This window comes from Cryptomeria japonica, chromosome 2, assembly GCF_030272615.1.
Source record: "Cryptomeria japonica chromosome 2, Sugi_1.0, whole genome shotgun sequence".
In the NCBI taxonomy this organism is placed as follows: domain Eukaryota; kingdom Viridiplantae; phylum Streptophyta; class Pinopsida; order Cupressales; family Cupressaceae; genus Cryptomeria; species Cryptomeria japonica.
Window position 1 is genome coordinate 588,490,446 of NC_081406.1, and position 15,506 is coordinate 588,505,951.

At 40.8% G+C, this 15,506-nt stretch overlaps 1 protein-coding gene across 1 annotated transcript in view; it reads right to left on the reverse strand.

Annotated features, from left to right (window-relative positions):
- Positions 1–830: 830 nt before the first annotated feature.
- Positions 831–15,506, reverse strand: part of LOC131873746 (truncated transcription factor CAULIFLOWER A-like) — a 36,288-nt gene continuing 21,612 nt past the window's right edge. Inside the window, exons 4-9 of the mRNA XM_059216931.1 lie at positions 14,635–14,653; positions 2,190–2,241; positions 1,983–2,082; positions 1,425–1,454; positions 1,174–1,274; positions 831–1,001 (exon numbers count right to left, since the gene is read on the reverse strand). Coding sequence (XP_059072914.1) covers positions 935–1,001; positions 1,174–1,274; positions 1,425–1,454; positions 1,983–2,082; positions 2,190–2,241; positions 14,635–14,653 — 369 coding nt within the window. The 3' untranslated portion in view covers positions 831–934. The remainder of the gene's footprint in view (positions 1,002–1,173; positions 1,275–1,424; positions 1,455–1,982; positions 2,083–2,189; positions 2,242–14,634; positions 14,654–15,506) is intronic.

Consider the following 15,506-nt stretch of genomic DNA (forward strand, 5'->3'; position numbering starts at 1 on the left):
GTGACCAGAGGTTTTCTTCCCAGAGTTCTTTCCTCCGGTATGCTCTTTGAATCCTATGTAAAAAATAAAAAATATTAATAAAAAAGTTTAGTGGAATAATCCACTTTTATTGAAAAAAAATAAAAATAAAAAGTCATTTCATTTTCATCTTTTCTCATCATTCTTGTATGTTCCACATTCTTTCATTTGATGTATGAATGAGAATTTGATTCTTTTCTGGCATGTACATCATTTGTGCTCAGTTGCAATAACTATTTATGAATTTCCAATCCTTTAGGCATGTTATAAGGTATATTGTGGCCATATCTCTCTTTTGGTGCTTTTCAAACCTCTCACTCCCATACATATGTACAGATGTGACTTCGCAGCCTTTCATAAGTTTCACGTGTTGTTAATAGGAGAAAACTTAATTAAGTCATGGTATATCACCATCTTTACCTTTCCATATTTGTATTCTACTTTCTCTTTGAATCATTAAAGTAAATTCTACCTTTTCTCTACCTTGTCTCTTAGAAAGATTAAAGTAAAAGGAATCATTAGTTTTAAACTCTATTCAATCAGATCAACCCATGCTTTTAGACTTGGAAAGGAACCAACCTTCTTTGATAGTCTAATTTCAATTTAGCAAGCTCTTACATTTGAGAGATCACTTCTATTGTATCTTTAAAATATTGAACCAAGCTTAATAAAAATGCAAATCATATTTTTAACAAATAAACGTATACAAAATCTTTAAAAAAAATTCTCATCTTATAAAACAAGAAAAAACAAATTATATATAGAAATCGAAAAATATTTGAAACGTTAGGATTATCTATCCATGACCTTTTGGCTCCTCAACTATAACATGGAAGCATTTATAACTAGTTCCTTTATTACATCAAATAGTTGCAATGAAATATGACCGCATTGTTTTGTATATAAATAGTTTAGATCACCGCCATCCTTTCAGTACGGTGCGACGATGCTCTTGCTCAGGAAGACGCACCAATGAATGATTTCTGCAAACAATTCATACAATTCGATGATAAGTTTCATTTCAAGTGATACTAAATCTATATTTGCTTTTCATAGACAAAATACCAAGAAAAAGGATTCAAAGGAAATAGGATCCAAAGCAAACAGTCAGCACTACATTTGTTAAAATTTAAATAACGGAAGAATAGAATCTACCTCTGCCATGGTTGTTGAAAGTTTTGCTGCCAAGGGTTGCTAGCTATTCCAGTACGTACCATTTTGTGTAGTTCATCATTGTCGTTTTGCAAGTCATTGGCCTGAATTATTACAACGGTAAGTCATTTGAGAGTCGATTCACATATAAGAATTACTTTAACCAATGAATTAACAAAGAAAAAACTAGATATGAATGTTCAATATTTATACATATAATTTCAAATTATAGATCGATTATATATTGCTCTTACCCTCCTTTGGAGCTCCTCCACAAGTTGGTTCTGTCACATAGTCTAACAGTTATCAATTAAGCTGAAGAAAGGAAATTCCAGATGCCACAATTGGTGTTGTGTGTGCATGCGCACGAAGAGTGTGTGAAAAATTGCAGAGAAGAATAATAACACAATATTCAGATTTACGTGGAAAATCTTGGTAAAATTATATCAAGAAAACAACCACGAATAAAATACATTTCATATTGATTTTCAGGAATTTACAGAGTTACAACAATCTCAGAACTGTACTTCAAAACATGACTTTGAATAGTATATAACAATCGATTGCAAAATCTTAATTGAAAACAACTTACTAAATATAGTAAGTATGAATCAACTACATATATGACACATACAAAAGTTACTAGATGAGATCCATATTGATTTCACATTCCAACAACTACCATATGCAATTCCTTTTACATTAATACCATTAATTTGTTAAGATTCACTTCATTAAATTTTAAATAAAATGATCCAAAATATACTTGTTTTTAAGAACAACCAATATGCAACAACATGAAAAAGAGCTACCTTTCTCGCTCTTACTCTATTCATTCCTAGTTGAATCTGGTGCTCCACTTGCTCCAAGTCATCAGGACCCAAAGAAGAAAGTTCCTCCCCCTTTAAATTCCTGACAAGAAAAGTAGAACGAAATTGTGTTCTTCGTGAAAATTAGATCATTGTAAGATACTAAGACGCTAAGAGACAATACTAGGCATGCAGCCGTTGTAAGCTTACCTAACCATTTTCTCCGTGACCTGTATCTTTTGCATCAATCCTGCCACCTTTTCTGACTCAGATGATGACTACACAATGACAGCAGAATTAAGCACAATCATCTCCATCATACTACAAGAGTAAGCTGGCCAAGGGTGTTTCCCTATCCTTGGCTTAATAGACACATCCAAAATAATTATTTGTTGAACCGATTTGCTTTGAAATGTATAAAGAAGTAACATAGAAAATTTAATTAGAGTTATAATTGTTAGCCTGGTGGAGAGGTCGTAGTTTTCAACCATCTTCTCCAATGTATCAACGTCAGGAGTGCATGTAAATGTCAAACAGACCTGTCAAACGAAGGGTGGTCTAAGATTAGAAGAAATTATAGAAGAAAATCACCCCTCAAAATCGTAAAAGGAAAAAATTGAAGACAATTAAAATAGTTATTAAGCCTTTGAGGAATTTACTATGTGAATCTAAGATGTTTAAACTTTGGACAATGGTCTCATTGAAGTTGTTGGGCAAGGGTGAGAAGACCAAGCTAATTTTCAGGGTAGTTCCAAAACAATGGGATAAGACAGAATTTAATGTCAATTAAGCTAAAGTTGTATATGTATAACTTATTAAGATGTGTTTATTAGTTTTCTTTAGTTAAAAGAGTAACTTTATGGATTTATTTTGGCAAAGACCTAACTGACTTGGATCATCTTGATTCAAAGCATTTTATACTATAATTTTTTTCTATCATTTTATAACGTTAATGTCATTTGAATGTTGTTTTTATAAAATAATAATGATAATTTGCTAAAACCTGACTTTTATAATCTTAATGTCATTTGAATGTTGTTTTTATAAAATAAGAGTGATAATTTGATAAAACCTACACAAGACTGCAAAGCAACAACAAACAATGAACACCACATCAAAAGATGCTTAAATACATCAGATGCAGGCATAAAATCGAAGGAACAAAAGAAACAAGACAAATCAAGGTAGGCTGAAACTAAAACACCCCAGGGAGCACTGAACAGTCCCTCCCATTGATTCTTTGACAAAAATACCATTTCTAGTTGTTGTCTCTCTTTTAATGCCAAGTTTAGAATCATAAGAATGTTGGCATATGCACACTCCAATGAGACATTGTATGTGATTGAAGGTTTTGTCATTGATGACAACCTTGCAATCCTATGGCACCGGCAAGACATTATACCGGCAAAGCATTACATCGGCATCAGCAGATCACACTCTACACCAGCATCGGCACAAAAGAAAGAAGTATACCAGCACAGAAGAAGAAAAATGAAATCACAGAGGAAGGAAAACTGAAGAACATAGAGATTTTGACACACTTCTACCGGAACTATGTAATTTGTTGAAAGAATACAAAAATCTGTATAAAGATACATGTAAAACAAACTTTTTGACTATAGATATTGACAAGAAAATAAGCAAGGTATGGGATGAGATAAATAGACTTGCAGACAACTTTGTCAAGATAGCAAATTTTGAGGAAGAACTACTCAAATTGGAAAGGGAGAAAGAAAGGATAATAAAAAGGCAAAACATTTGAGATCTAAACTAAGTCCAAGATTGGACTATTTAGCATTTCTGCAGAAGGAAATTTTTGAGGCATTAACACAGGGAAGCAAAACACCTACAGAGCATTTGCAGCATCTCACTGGTATAGTGAAGAGAACTGAGACAACAATAAAGGATAATAAGAAGTTTATGGATAGTACAAACTTAATTTTGGGAGATCTTTTTCAGATTATAACTACCCAGCTACAAGGTTGAGGTTATGGATAGATGAAACTACAAACAATACTGACATCTTGACAACCTTTGTCATTGATACCAAAGGGGGAGTAGTGGGATGAGAAAGTTCAAAACAAAGGAATCATATGCTCAGGGGGAGCTCTCACATTTTTTGGTAACATTTTTTGGACTGCACACTTTTGAACACTTTTTGAAATTTCTCATGAGTGTTGCCATCAATGCCAAAGGGGGAGATTGTTGGCATATGCACACTCCAATGAGACATTGTATGTGATTGAAGATTTTGTCATTGATGGCAACCTTGCAATCCTATGGCACCGGCAAGACATTATATCGGTAAAGAATTACACCGGCATCAACAGATCACACTCTACACCGGCACCGGCACAGAAGAAAGAAGTATACCGGCACAGAGGCCGACAGGATTTTTGTTATACAATATTTTGTTTATTATTGTAAGCCAACTTGGTAAATTGTAAAATGACTCTTATATATAAAGGAGATCATTGTAGACATTTGTAATAGTGATGTAGGAGCATAAAAAAAAATATTAGGCAGACTTAATGTGCAAAATATAGGTCAAGGGGTATATGTAAAGAACAGAGCAGGAACCGGTACTGAATCTAGCATTGAAGATGTTATTGTAAAGCGGTACAAGTTATTGGATTTGTATAATCCTTATTGTAAGTCAGTGTGACTTCCCATTGAGCAGTAAGCTCTAGGCAGTTGGCCTTCCTGCATGTGCAGACCCCTATTGTAAGTAATATTCTCTTATTGGCCAATGAGTGAATATTGTGGGTCACAAATTCCACCGAGGTTTTTCCCACACCGGGTTTCCTCGTTAAACATCTTGTGTTATGGTGTACTTTTCATGTGGATATTCTTTATTCTGTTTATTGCATCATTTTTTGCATACCGGTACACTATTATATTATGTGTTGCATGTTTTAACTTAAGAAATTCCAATCATCGGTTAGATACTGATTCACCCCCCCCTCTCAGTATCTGTGGGACCCCTAACAAAGAACATAAGAAGCCTCTCTCCCAACTCTTTTCTTTTTTTTAACTTTAATTAGTTGGACAACTTTCACGTTTCAATCGAAGGCCTGACTTGAGTCTCCCCCAAACCCCCTAGTTTCATCAAATTTCTTCTCGCTACAAAGCTCCTCTCGGTCTCTGATATTGATTTTAAAGGACTATGCATATATCATTAATAGAAAATGTTCCTTTTCCCTCCCAAAAGGTTGCTTGATCCTATTGCTCATACACAACCAACAATGAGGCGATTATGGCAAAGCAGTGGGGGAGTCCTTATAGACAATCCGTCACACCCTTTTATCTAATTTAAGAGATAAGGTAATCAAAGTAGGGAGTGTTTTATCCCCTTCCAATAAAACAATAAATCTGACAAACACAATAGAGTAGGTGATCCACAGGTGATGTGGATCAAGACCTCCTAACATTCCAACATTACCAATGCATTCTTTCTCAAGATAAAAGCTCAATAGCCATCCAAGAGGGGACCCTCCATAATCTTCATTTTTCATGCACAAATGAAAAGTCATTTATAACACTTCAATATTTAACCTAACCCAATGGAATTTCCAACAAGCAAACTCCCCAACTTTCATGCTACCTATCAACAATACAATCACTCCCTGACATTCAAGTTACCCTATCTAAAAATACAATTAAGGACTTGGAGCAGAAGATTCTTGCCATCCACAAAACCAAAGATTAGACTTCACTGATGGACCAAAAATAACAGCCCTAACATCTTATGTCTTTGGCATGTCACAATAATATATACACCTTCGGTAATCCTAGAAGATGTGAACACCTCCAGACATTTTAAGCTTAACTTCCCATTTAGCTGAAGTTAAAGTGATTCTTGGATTCCATCCGTACATGGATATTAATGATTCACGCTGTATAATTCAACTGCTCACTTGATTGTATAAATAAACTAAACACTTTGTATTGGCTAATACAAAAGTGAATCTAGGTCAATTGAACAAATACATTCAATGATGCATGATACTTTTGTTTCCTTCAGTAATTATTTAGGGCATTGTATGTTCTTGAAATTCTATTTTACTCATGGAAGATCAATTGAATTCAGTCGTAAATCTTACATAATATTATAATGGAGATGAAGAGAATTAACTCCCCTCATTTTTTTTCATATTAAGTTTCACCAAGATAAATTATTATGTTTTTTATTGCAAAAAAAGAAGCGTTAAGGAGGGTGTTGACCCTTTACAAAGCCAAAGGCGAATGAAATTAAAAAGACCAGGAGGGGAGCAAATCCCAAAAGAACAAAGTCGGACAGGCAAAACTGACCTGTCAAACCATCAACAACCCAACCCAAATCAAAAGGGGGCAGAAAAACCCGGAACTTGACCAGGGGGGGCTTGGGAAAGGGGGTTAGATTTTCCTTTCCTCCTACGACAAACAACCATCCATGCAACACTATCATTAGGGACTTTCAAAGAAGAATCAAGTGAGGAAGACCTTGCAGGGTCACTGCCAGACTGCTGATGTAGAGCGGCAACAAGGTGTTGCAGCGGAGCAGCACCAAGAGAACCAACACAAGGAGCAAAGTGAAGGTGAGGAGCAAGAGCAACAGGTGCAAGAGCTAAGGGGGAAGGATCCGCCACAATAGTAATATCAACCAAGCCTTCATCAGCAGTAAGGGGCATCTCATCATGTGATGAATTAACCGAAACAGAATCTGAAGCATTAATTGTCAAGTGATCTTCCATAGCATCTTTCCACCAAGTAGCAGCACCCTTGCAATGAGACAGAAAGCAGTCAGAAGCAAGGTGGTCCGTTGAGAAGCACCTTCGATAGCGAAAAGGGAGGCCCTCATAATCCAACGGTTGGGTCCAAGGCCTATCTCCAACCATAAGAACCACATCCCTAGGGAGGGCCAGAGATAAATCAACATCAATTAAAAGGCAAGCAAATGTAGAATGACCCATGGAGAACGTGGCATCATCAACCTTCAAGAAGCTGCAAATGGAGTTACCGATGGCCTCAAAACAAGAATGTTACCAGAAATGGAGTGGGAGATTGGGCAGGCAGACCCAAACCAGACAAACAGAGAGGGATTTTGTAAGGGGGTTGAAGGAAAGAGTCCAGGGCTTGATAGAGAGGGAGTGATCCCCCCAAGTCCAAAGCTTTCCCAAAATCAAATCACGCTCAAGACTAGAGGTAAAGGAGGCAACAAAAAACCCCTTAGCACAAGGGAAAAACTCAATGCCATAAGAAACAAGGGAAAAGCTCAATGCCATAAGATAAATTATTATGTTGATGCTTCATTTTATTCTAATTTTTCATATTTTCACTCTTTACACTTTATAGATTTTAGCATTGAAAGTGTCAGTATTCAAAAGTATAACAATTGCTTTACAATGTCAGCATTCATGATGAGAAATCAAGAACATGATACTTATCTTAATTATGAGAAATCAGGAACGGGATGCTTATCTTAATTAAAAAGAACCACCACACTCCATGATTAAGCCAATTCTGTTGTGAACGAGATACATCACATATTATTGGGAGTGAAAAATTGCTTAAAATCAAATTCACATTGTACGAATATATTTAAGAATAGGGACATTGCGAGTTGGGTGAAATATGTGGATTATAGGTGGGCAGGGACAGAAGAAAAACAATCAATACCAATGTACTATGGCACACAATAAAACTGGTTTTTGTATTGCTTGCATAAAAATGATTTACAATATGTTTTATATAATATTATAAAGGCAATAAGAAAACTCTAGAACCTATGAGAGAGCCGACATATACAAAACAAAATAAAAATATATTTACAATAACCCATCACAAGGAATATTCTAAAAACATAGGCAGACATCTATAGTAGAAATTATATTTAGATTTCTAACACTCCCCCCTAATTTTTATTATCAACAACTAATTACATCAATATTTACAATGCCCAAAATTTCTCTTAAATACTCAAATTGTTTTTGTGCTAATGCCTTGATGAATATATCTACAAGTTGCTCTTTTGATCTATAATGTTGTAGGATTATCTCTCCATTGTTCACCAACTCACGAATGAAGTGATATCTAGTGTTAATGTGCTTTGTCCTTTTGTGAAAAACATGATTCTTTGATAGTGCAATGGTTGAATTGTTGTCACAATAGATTGTAGTAGGCTCCTCTTGGGCTAATGCTACATATGTTCCTAAGCTATTCAAATAGAAGGGTGCCTGTTAAGGTGGTTACTGCCTCTCGGCATTCTGATAGTAAATAAGGTTGCCCCTCTTGTTTAGGTTGTCTCCATCACTGCGGTATGTCCTATTACAGTAGTGGTCACCGTCCATCAACAGAATCGATTGAACCAACTGACTCAACATCTGCGGAGTCTACTAGTTCCGGACCTAGAGCTGCCCTACTATTTGAAAGGGCGTGCTAGAGAGCGATATTCTGACCGTGTTGCGAGCTGCAGAGCCAAATCCTCGAGGTTAAGATTCGGAGTTGAGTGATCGGGATAGTGATCGGCATGAGAAAGAAGGTGATAATGAATGTTGGTGACTAGAAAGAAGCTTACTCCTGTCGCCGCCCTTCCTCTCCCTAAGGTCTTCGTGTCTAAAGAACCTCGCCTACTATTGCGTCGGGCTTCGCAACTACGTTCCTCTCCCTCTCGATGGTCGGTTGAGCGTTCAAACCGTTTATAACCAAGTATTTTCCACTATTTACTATAGCTATTGCTGGGAATGATCGACCATCTAGTTTAGCTAGTTCAGCCATCTAGTTCAGATAGACTAGATCAAAGTATTCTTTCTTACGATAAACTTTCCATAACTAACCAAGACCATAAAGCTTTCTTGATTGCCTAAAGATAAGGGAGACAGATCAAGGACCTTCACTAACCAAGACCTTTACTGTTAAGGGAGACAGAATATTATCGGGTAACTAACAGTCTATCAAAGTATGGGCCCACAACCTAAGGAAGTCAGCCCCTAGAAGGGCCCAGAACCTATCAATTGACCCGTCCGCCTATAAAGGTCCTTGTTCAATTCATCAGTAACTAATAAGTTATAGGCGGATAAAGGAAGGTCAAACAAGTTATACACAACTAGCCAAATTCGGATAATTTTCATATATTGGCGCCCGAGATTTGGGCTTTACCTTATTCGACCGTAGTCCGTAAGGGGCGTGCTTCGCAGAAGACCTCATGCTCATGCCCTTAGTAGGTGGGAAACTCTATGACGTAACCCGATAACACTGCTCCATGCTGGGTTGCAGCTACTATATAGAATTGCTACGAAAGAGGCTGAGTACGCTGCTGGAAGATGTTGAGGGAGCTATAGGCTGCTGATGGAGAATGGATGGTAGATTAGTATTTTGTAATGAAGATCTGTCCATCAAGCTTTTGGTTAAGCTGAGTAATCATGTGTTGGAGCTGCAACATACAGGGAATGATCACTGCAAAGAAAGAGCAACGGTTTCTTAATGATGTAGACTCTCTTTATTGAAAGCGGCGCTGGCCCACAATGTGATAGGCCAGATATTATATGGGTCCCATATCTGTGCTAAAGTGAAGGAGTGAGGCGAAATCAAAAAGGAAAGTAGAACATCAACATTTATTGAGAAATCTATTAAAAGGATAGGATGGATATTAGAACGGATATTATCCCAGGGTGAAAAGCTAATGGTATTAAGGGCGGCAAAAATAAATCTAATGTTATTATTAGAGTTGAATAATAGAATAATAGGGCTCGATTCTATACTACACATGCCCACCCCCCTCCAATTGGAGTTACTGTTCAAGCGACCCCCCTTAGAATAGTAGGGGCATAGAATAGAACTATAGTTTCCGTCACTCTAGCAAGCTAATTAATGGCAGCCCCTATGATAATATACCTCCCGGGGGGTGGCTGCCCCCTACTGTTCGCGAAGGGGGTGGGAGGAGGAGACGCGAGGGCCCCTACTATTCTAAGGGGGGTGGGTGGGAATCATAGGGTTCCCCCCTACCCCAACCCTCGGGTAAGGGGAAGGCCCTAAAATTATATGGGCCTGCTAGAGGTTGCACTCGATTCTATACGTAACATGCCCATAGATAGTAGGGCCCCCTACTATTCGCCTTTTTTAGATTATTCTCGATTCTATACTACACATGGGTAGGGGGGAGGAGATAGTTGTTGGCATGTTACGTATAGAATCGAGATGCGGTCAACTATCGGTCTAATAGGCTGATTAGTAAGAGGGCCCCTACAATTCTATGGTAGGTAGGGTTCCCGGGCGGTCGAGTCAAGCCAGATAACTAGCCACTGGGATTTGTCATGCTTCCTTCCCTCCTTGACGTTTAGCAAGTTTCGTTATGGATGGTACCTTTATTGCGCAATCATTTGCCTAGACCTAGTAATAATTAAATGAGAATGAGATTGATTGTAGGGCGGTTGAGACAAAGAAAGCTTCTTATAAAACCATCCATTCTTTCTTCCCTCCCTACGGGCGATACAGGGTTGGGTCTTTAATTCCCATTCCAATTCTGGTAGTCGATTGGCTCACTTTCTAAGCTATATGCCGATGGATTATTCTCGTTACGGCCATAAGAGTCGGAGTTAGTGGGGCCCTACTTACTTGAATTTAGTCGACCTTCCTTCCGCCTACCATAGAATAGTAGGGCCCCATGAACACCCTGATGAACACCTTGAAGACATAAATCGACGAATGTTGTAGCTTTTTTCCCATCACCCAGCATCTGAAATCACTCTACTTCCATCAGCAGAATACAAGGCGTTAACAACTGGTTCAAGCCGGAGAAGACCGGAACTGGTGACCGGATCTCGATCCTGTTTGCAAGTCAAGAGAAACTACCCTGGCGAATAGCACCCCTTACCCCCCCCCCCGTGCATGCACAGGTAGGTAGATTATTGTAGGGGCCTCCCACCCGGCCCGTAGGGGAACTTTGGGTGGGCCCATAGTTCCAGCTATCAATTCATTGAAATCTCCTTCCATTCCCAGCTTTCCAAGGGGAGGCTTTGAGATGATAAGCAGTCTTGCCGGGGAATCGGTAGCATGAAGACAAGTAGAGTGCAGGGAGGTCGAGGGGCGATCAATTGATGTTCTAGATGTTCAAATCCTGGTTCTCACCGGAAAGCACTGAACTAAACACATCTTAATTAATCCACTGGTGAAGGGGGGGCCCCTACAATTCTATGGTAGTGCCCCATTCAGTCGAATAAACATGCATGCCTGTAAATTCTGACGCACCGAACCAATCACATCCGAATCTTTTCCCTAATAACCAGGGGAGGCTTGGATCCGCTCGAGTTGATGTTTCTCATTTCCACTCCTCGACCAAGCAAGCCACATCCATCAAAAGCGAGAACCAACCCAATTGGAAGTGGGCCCTACTATTCTAAGGGGAAAACCATGGTTCATCAGAGCCTGCATCGTTTATTGCCTCTTATCCTCTCCGGCATTAGTAGAGAGACTTAGCTTGAGTGAAACGAAGCCCTTACCTTCCTCTTAATTAATAAGCCCCATAGTTTAGGCCTTTACCTTTCAAATAGTAGGGGTAGGGCACCTGCTAGATTAAGCTAGAATAACTTAATTCTATGCCCCCCACCCCCCTCTTGACAATAGTTATCTACCTCGTCGATTAATCAGCGCAGGGGATAAGGAGGGGCCCACACCCATAGCCTATAGCCCAGAAAAATATAGGGGTAGGGGTAGGGGCATTAATCCGCCAAATGTACTATGCCCCCCACCCAACCCCACTAACGTAAATTCATAAGCCTGCTAAAATAAGCTAGAATGACACTAGCCTTAGAATAGTAAGGGGCTAGAATAGGAACTATTGCTTTTCATTTATAAGCCCCATAGCCTCCTCCTCCCACCCACCCCTAGGGGCCCTCCTCTAATTAGAGTTGCCCTATTCATAGTAGGGCCCACCCGCCTTAGAATAGTAGGGGCCTCCCACCCTGCTGCCCAAGTCATTAATGGAAAACAACAAATCAGTATCCTGAAGCACGGTGGGAAGAATACCCTTTATCTCTCAACAGTAGTGAACTGCGAGAGGAATGAGATACCAAACCCATCCTACTCCACTTAAGACTCGGTCAACTGGTCATTCCCCATAAGCCGAAAAGAACTGGGTGAACCCCACCGGGGCCTTGAGCTGCTACCGACGCTACTGGTACCGATGCTAGATCGACTATTGAATCAACAGATGGTGTTGATGCGAGAAGGATCATCGACTGGATCGGGGTCAACCATAAGATCTACTATTGGAACTGGCAGAATGCCACTTCTTCTACTGGCGCACTCGCCCCCGTGGGATCTTCACCTGTATGTGATGTCGTAGCCCGTGCTTACCCAGATGCTACTGGCTCTACTGCCATACATGGGGCCCGATCCGCTCCCCTCACCTATGTTGTCTCTGTTGCTAGATCTGCTACTGATGCGGGTTCTACCTCTGCCTGCTACCTAAGGCTGAGGAGATGAAACCACTGGTGGGTATGCGAGGGGGGCCTGGTACAGGTGGGGATGCAGCCGAGTAGGTGAACTACTGAAACCACTGATGGAAAAACCTACTAAACCCTTCAGTGCTGTGGATAAGCCGGGGCCTTATCCCGTGGCAGTAGTAGCGAGAAGACCCTGTTGAGGCTTGTCCTGTAGGATCTGGTGGATACCCGGGTCAAGAACCGAGATATAGATATAGGGCTCGTTGCTCTTGCCTCAGATCAAGCTACCTTTTCTTCTGCCCATGGTATCAGTGGGATTGCCCGGTTCGGAACATGAAACTATATCTTCCTCGATCCGCGACTAGCCCTCTCTGGGCTCTTCCTCTCTTGTTACTGTCTATTATTTTGTTGTCAATGAAGGGCGTGCAGAGTTGGCGAGAAAGCCATAACCAGTAGCAACTAGAATTGTTTGAAGCCTTGGATAGGGCCCTATTTGATATTATTGTGGGTTTGGGTGGGAGGTTGGGAATACGCATGCCTCACTCATTTCCTTCATCCGTTCAGGGTGGCGCATGCATAAAGAAAGTAATATCAATCATTTGTTCACCCTCAATCCCTCCCTTTAAAATACTAGGAATATTCCTTTTTGCACCATATTCCTAATTGGCCCTTGTAAGATGATAAATCTCACCATTAGATACCTGGGAAGAGCTTCATTCACTTCTTAGATACGAAATAGGACTGAGTGAGGGTGGGTAGATCTAATCTAGAGTCTAGTGAGTGAAATGAGCGCACAAGTACCAACTGGCTGGGAGATCATATTGGCATACTCCCTCCCCATCCCCCCATGCATGAATAAAGAGAGATAGGAATAATCTCATTTGACATTCATTCTCACAGAGCCGGATGTGGTTATCCCTTTTGTTTCATTCTGGCCCTTCTTTCTTTATTAAGATCTGTAGATCACGCTCCCTCCCCATGCTCTCCCTGGTCGTACGTCTCCCCCGGCCGGTCCAAAATTCCTTACCGAGTGATGTAGGAATGACCATTTTTTATGCCTGCCCGCAGGGGCGGAGCCGATAGGGAGAGGATGGATAGTTCGTTATTAGATAATAATACTCTATCTGTAATAACCGAGTCTATTCTATAGATCTAGAGGAACCACAACTCCGAGAAAGTGTAGAAATCTATCATCTCTACACGAGCGTCGGCTACCTCCCGTACGCTTGTGCCTTGAAATGCTTGCAGAAGGAATAAGAATCTAATTTATCTGTCCGCCTCATTGATGACTCACTGTCTGTCGGCCGGGGTTCGGTCGGGCTGGGAACCAGAAATAGCCGAGATTACTTACGATCGAGCTAAGCTGCTTTAGTAAGTGAGCTCGCTCTCTGCCTGCCTCCTTAGTAGCTATAGGCCTCCCTTAAGTCAGGTATGCGTTTCATTGTCTAGTCTTATTTCGATAATATAAATAGCATAACTGTCATACGTTAGCTGTTGGTTTCCGCTTACTGTCTGTTCTGTTTCCGAAACCTACTGTTCAGGCCGTCTGGACTAGCCGGCTGTCTATATGGGAAAACACCAGTGCCATTCATTTCGGGGCTGCTTCAGAGTTTGACTTACTTCTTTCAGGTCCAATGGCGTCGACCCAAAGAACCAAACCCCTAAACCACCCAGACCTATTGGTGGGATGGAAACCCCTAATGGTGACGACCGGTAGAATTCCCATTTTCTTAGTTCGTTAGCTAAGTGAAGTAGTAAGAGATAGGGATGTTCCTTTGGATCGATCGCTAAGGTTCACTCCACAACACCACTCAACCCGGACCCGGCCCTACCCTCTAGGATACCCCAAAAACCACGGATTATCAGTCTCCAGACACCTTCTTCGAACTGGACGAGGTTCAGTCGGTCTTATGCGCCTTGAGTGCTAGGACAGACGGAGCTCCATTTCATCAAGTAGGCAAGGGACAGATGGTTCTGGAAAGAAAGGCTGTATGGATGGCAGGACTGTTTCCGGAAGGGAACTACTAGGGTCCCCCTTTTCCCTCTCGAGGCCCTTCTCGCTCAGCAAGTAAGGGCTGTAAGGAAGGAAGGGGGTTGCTGCAAGCAAGGCGCAAAGAATTGAAAACCGGTAAGGCTTACGGGAAGGTCAGGCCCCTACTCTCACTAAGGCTCCGAAGGAAGGGTCATGAGACACTCGACTGTTAAGGGTCTCACTCGACTGGTACTTGATACACTCGACCGATAGGGAGAGGACTTTAGTGGCTCGACCAAGTGGGAGAGTAAGGTCAAGCAGGTTGGGTTGGAGGGAGGTTGGCTCTTAGGAAGGGTTAGTGAAGGGTTACGTGACTGGGTGGAAAGGCAGTTGCTTATGAAATGTGGAGGGATTGACTGCAAGACCATATGGGTGAGGGAAGCTCAAGGCTGTGTAAGGCACTTTCTTTTTCCTCGTGAGTCTCATGTCGGTAACTAGAGATAGCATAAAGCCAGATCAAATAAGTCACTCCATATACACCTTAAAACACCCTCTCGTGCTTTCTATTATCTAAAACCCGCCATTCGAGTAGTTTGGGGGTCATTATTTTTTTCAAATCTATTTCATTCCCCGACCCTTTATCCACTTTCTTCAAGGACGGGCAGTAATACACCATAGATCTACGTTGCTTAACAAATTGGCACCTAAGCCGACCTCAGCACATAGCTCCATAGAGTCCCGCCCTACCCTATCTCTTTACCTTTCTTTGCGAGGCGAAGGAGAACCAACTGTCTCACTTACACTGTATCACTTACATCACTACCCTTCGGAGCTATCATGAGATAGATATAGTGGGCCCTTATGCCTCGTGAACCGTTAGTAGTTAGACCTGGTCAGCACATGACATGGGGGCCCTTATTCCATGGTGCGCTGGGACAGAGGGACCTATCATCAGATAGAACTAGGTCGTGCACAATAGAAGTAGCTACCATCAGAGATTACTAACTGGCAGAAGTAGCTATCATCAAAGATTACGGAGCCATAAGGAAGGAGGTGTTGTAGATTAAAGGTCGATAGTTCAAGGAAGGAGACTTTAATAGAATATATCTAGAATATCATATAAGGGCTATTCCA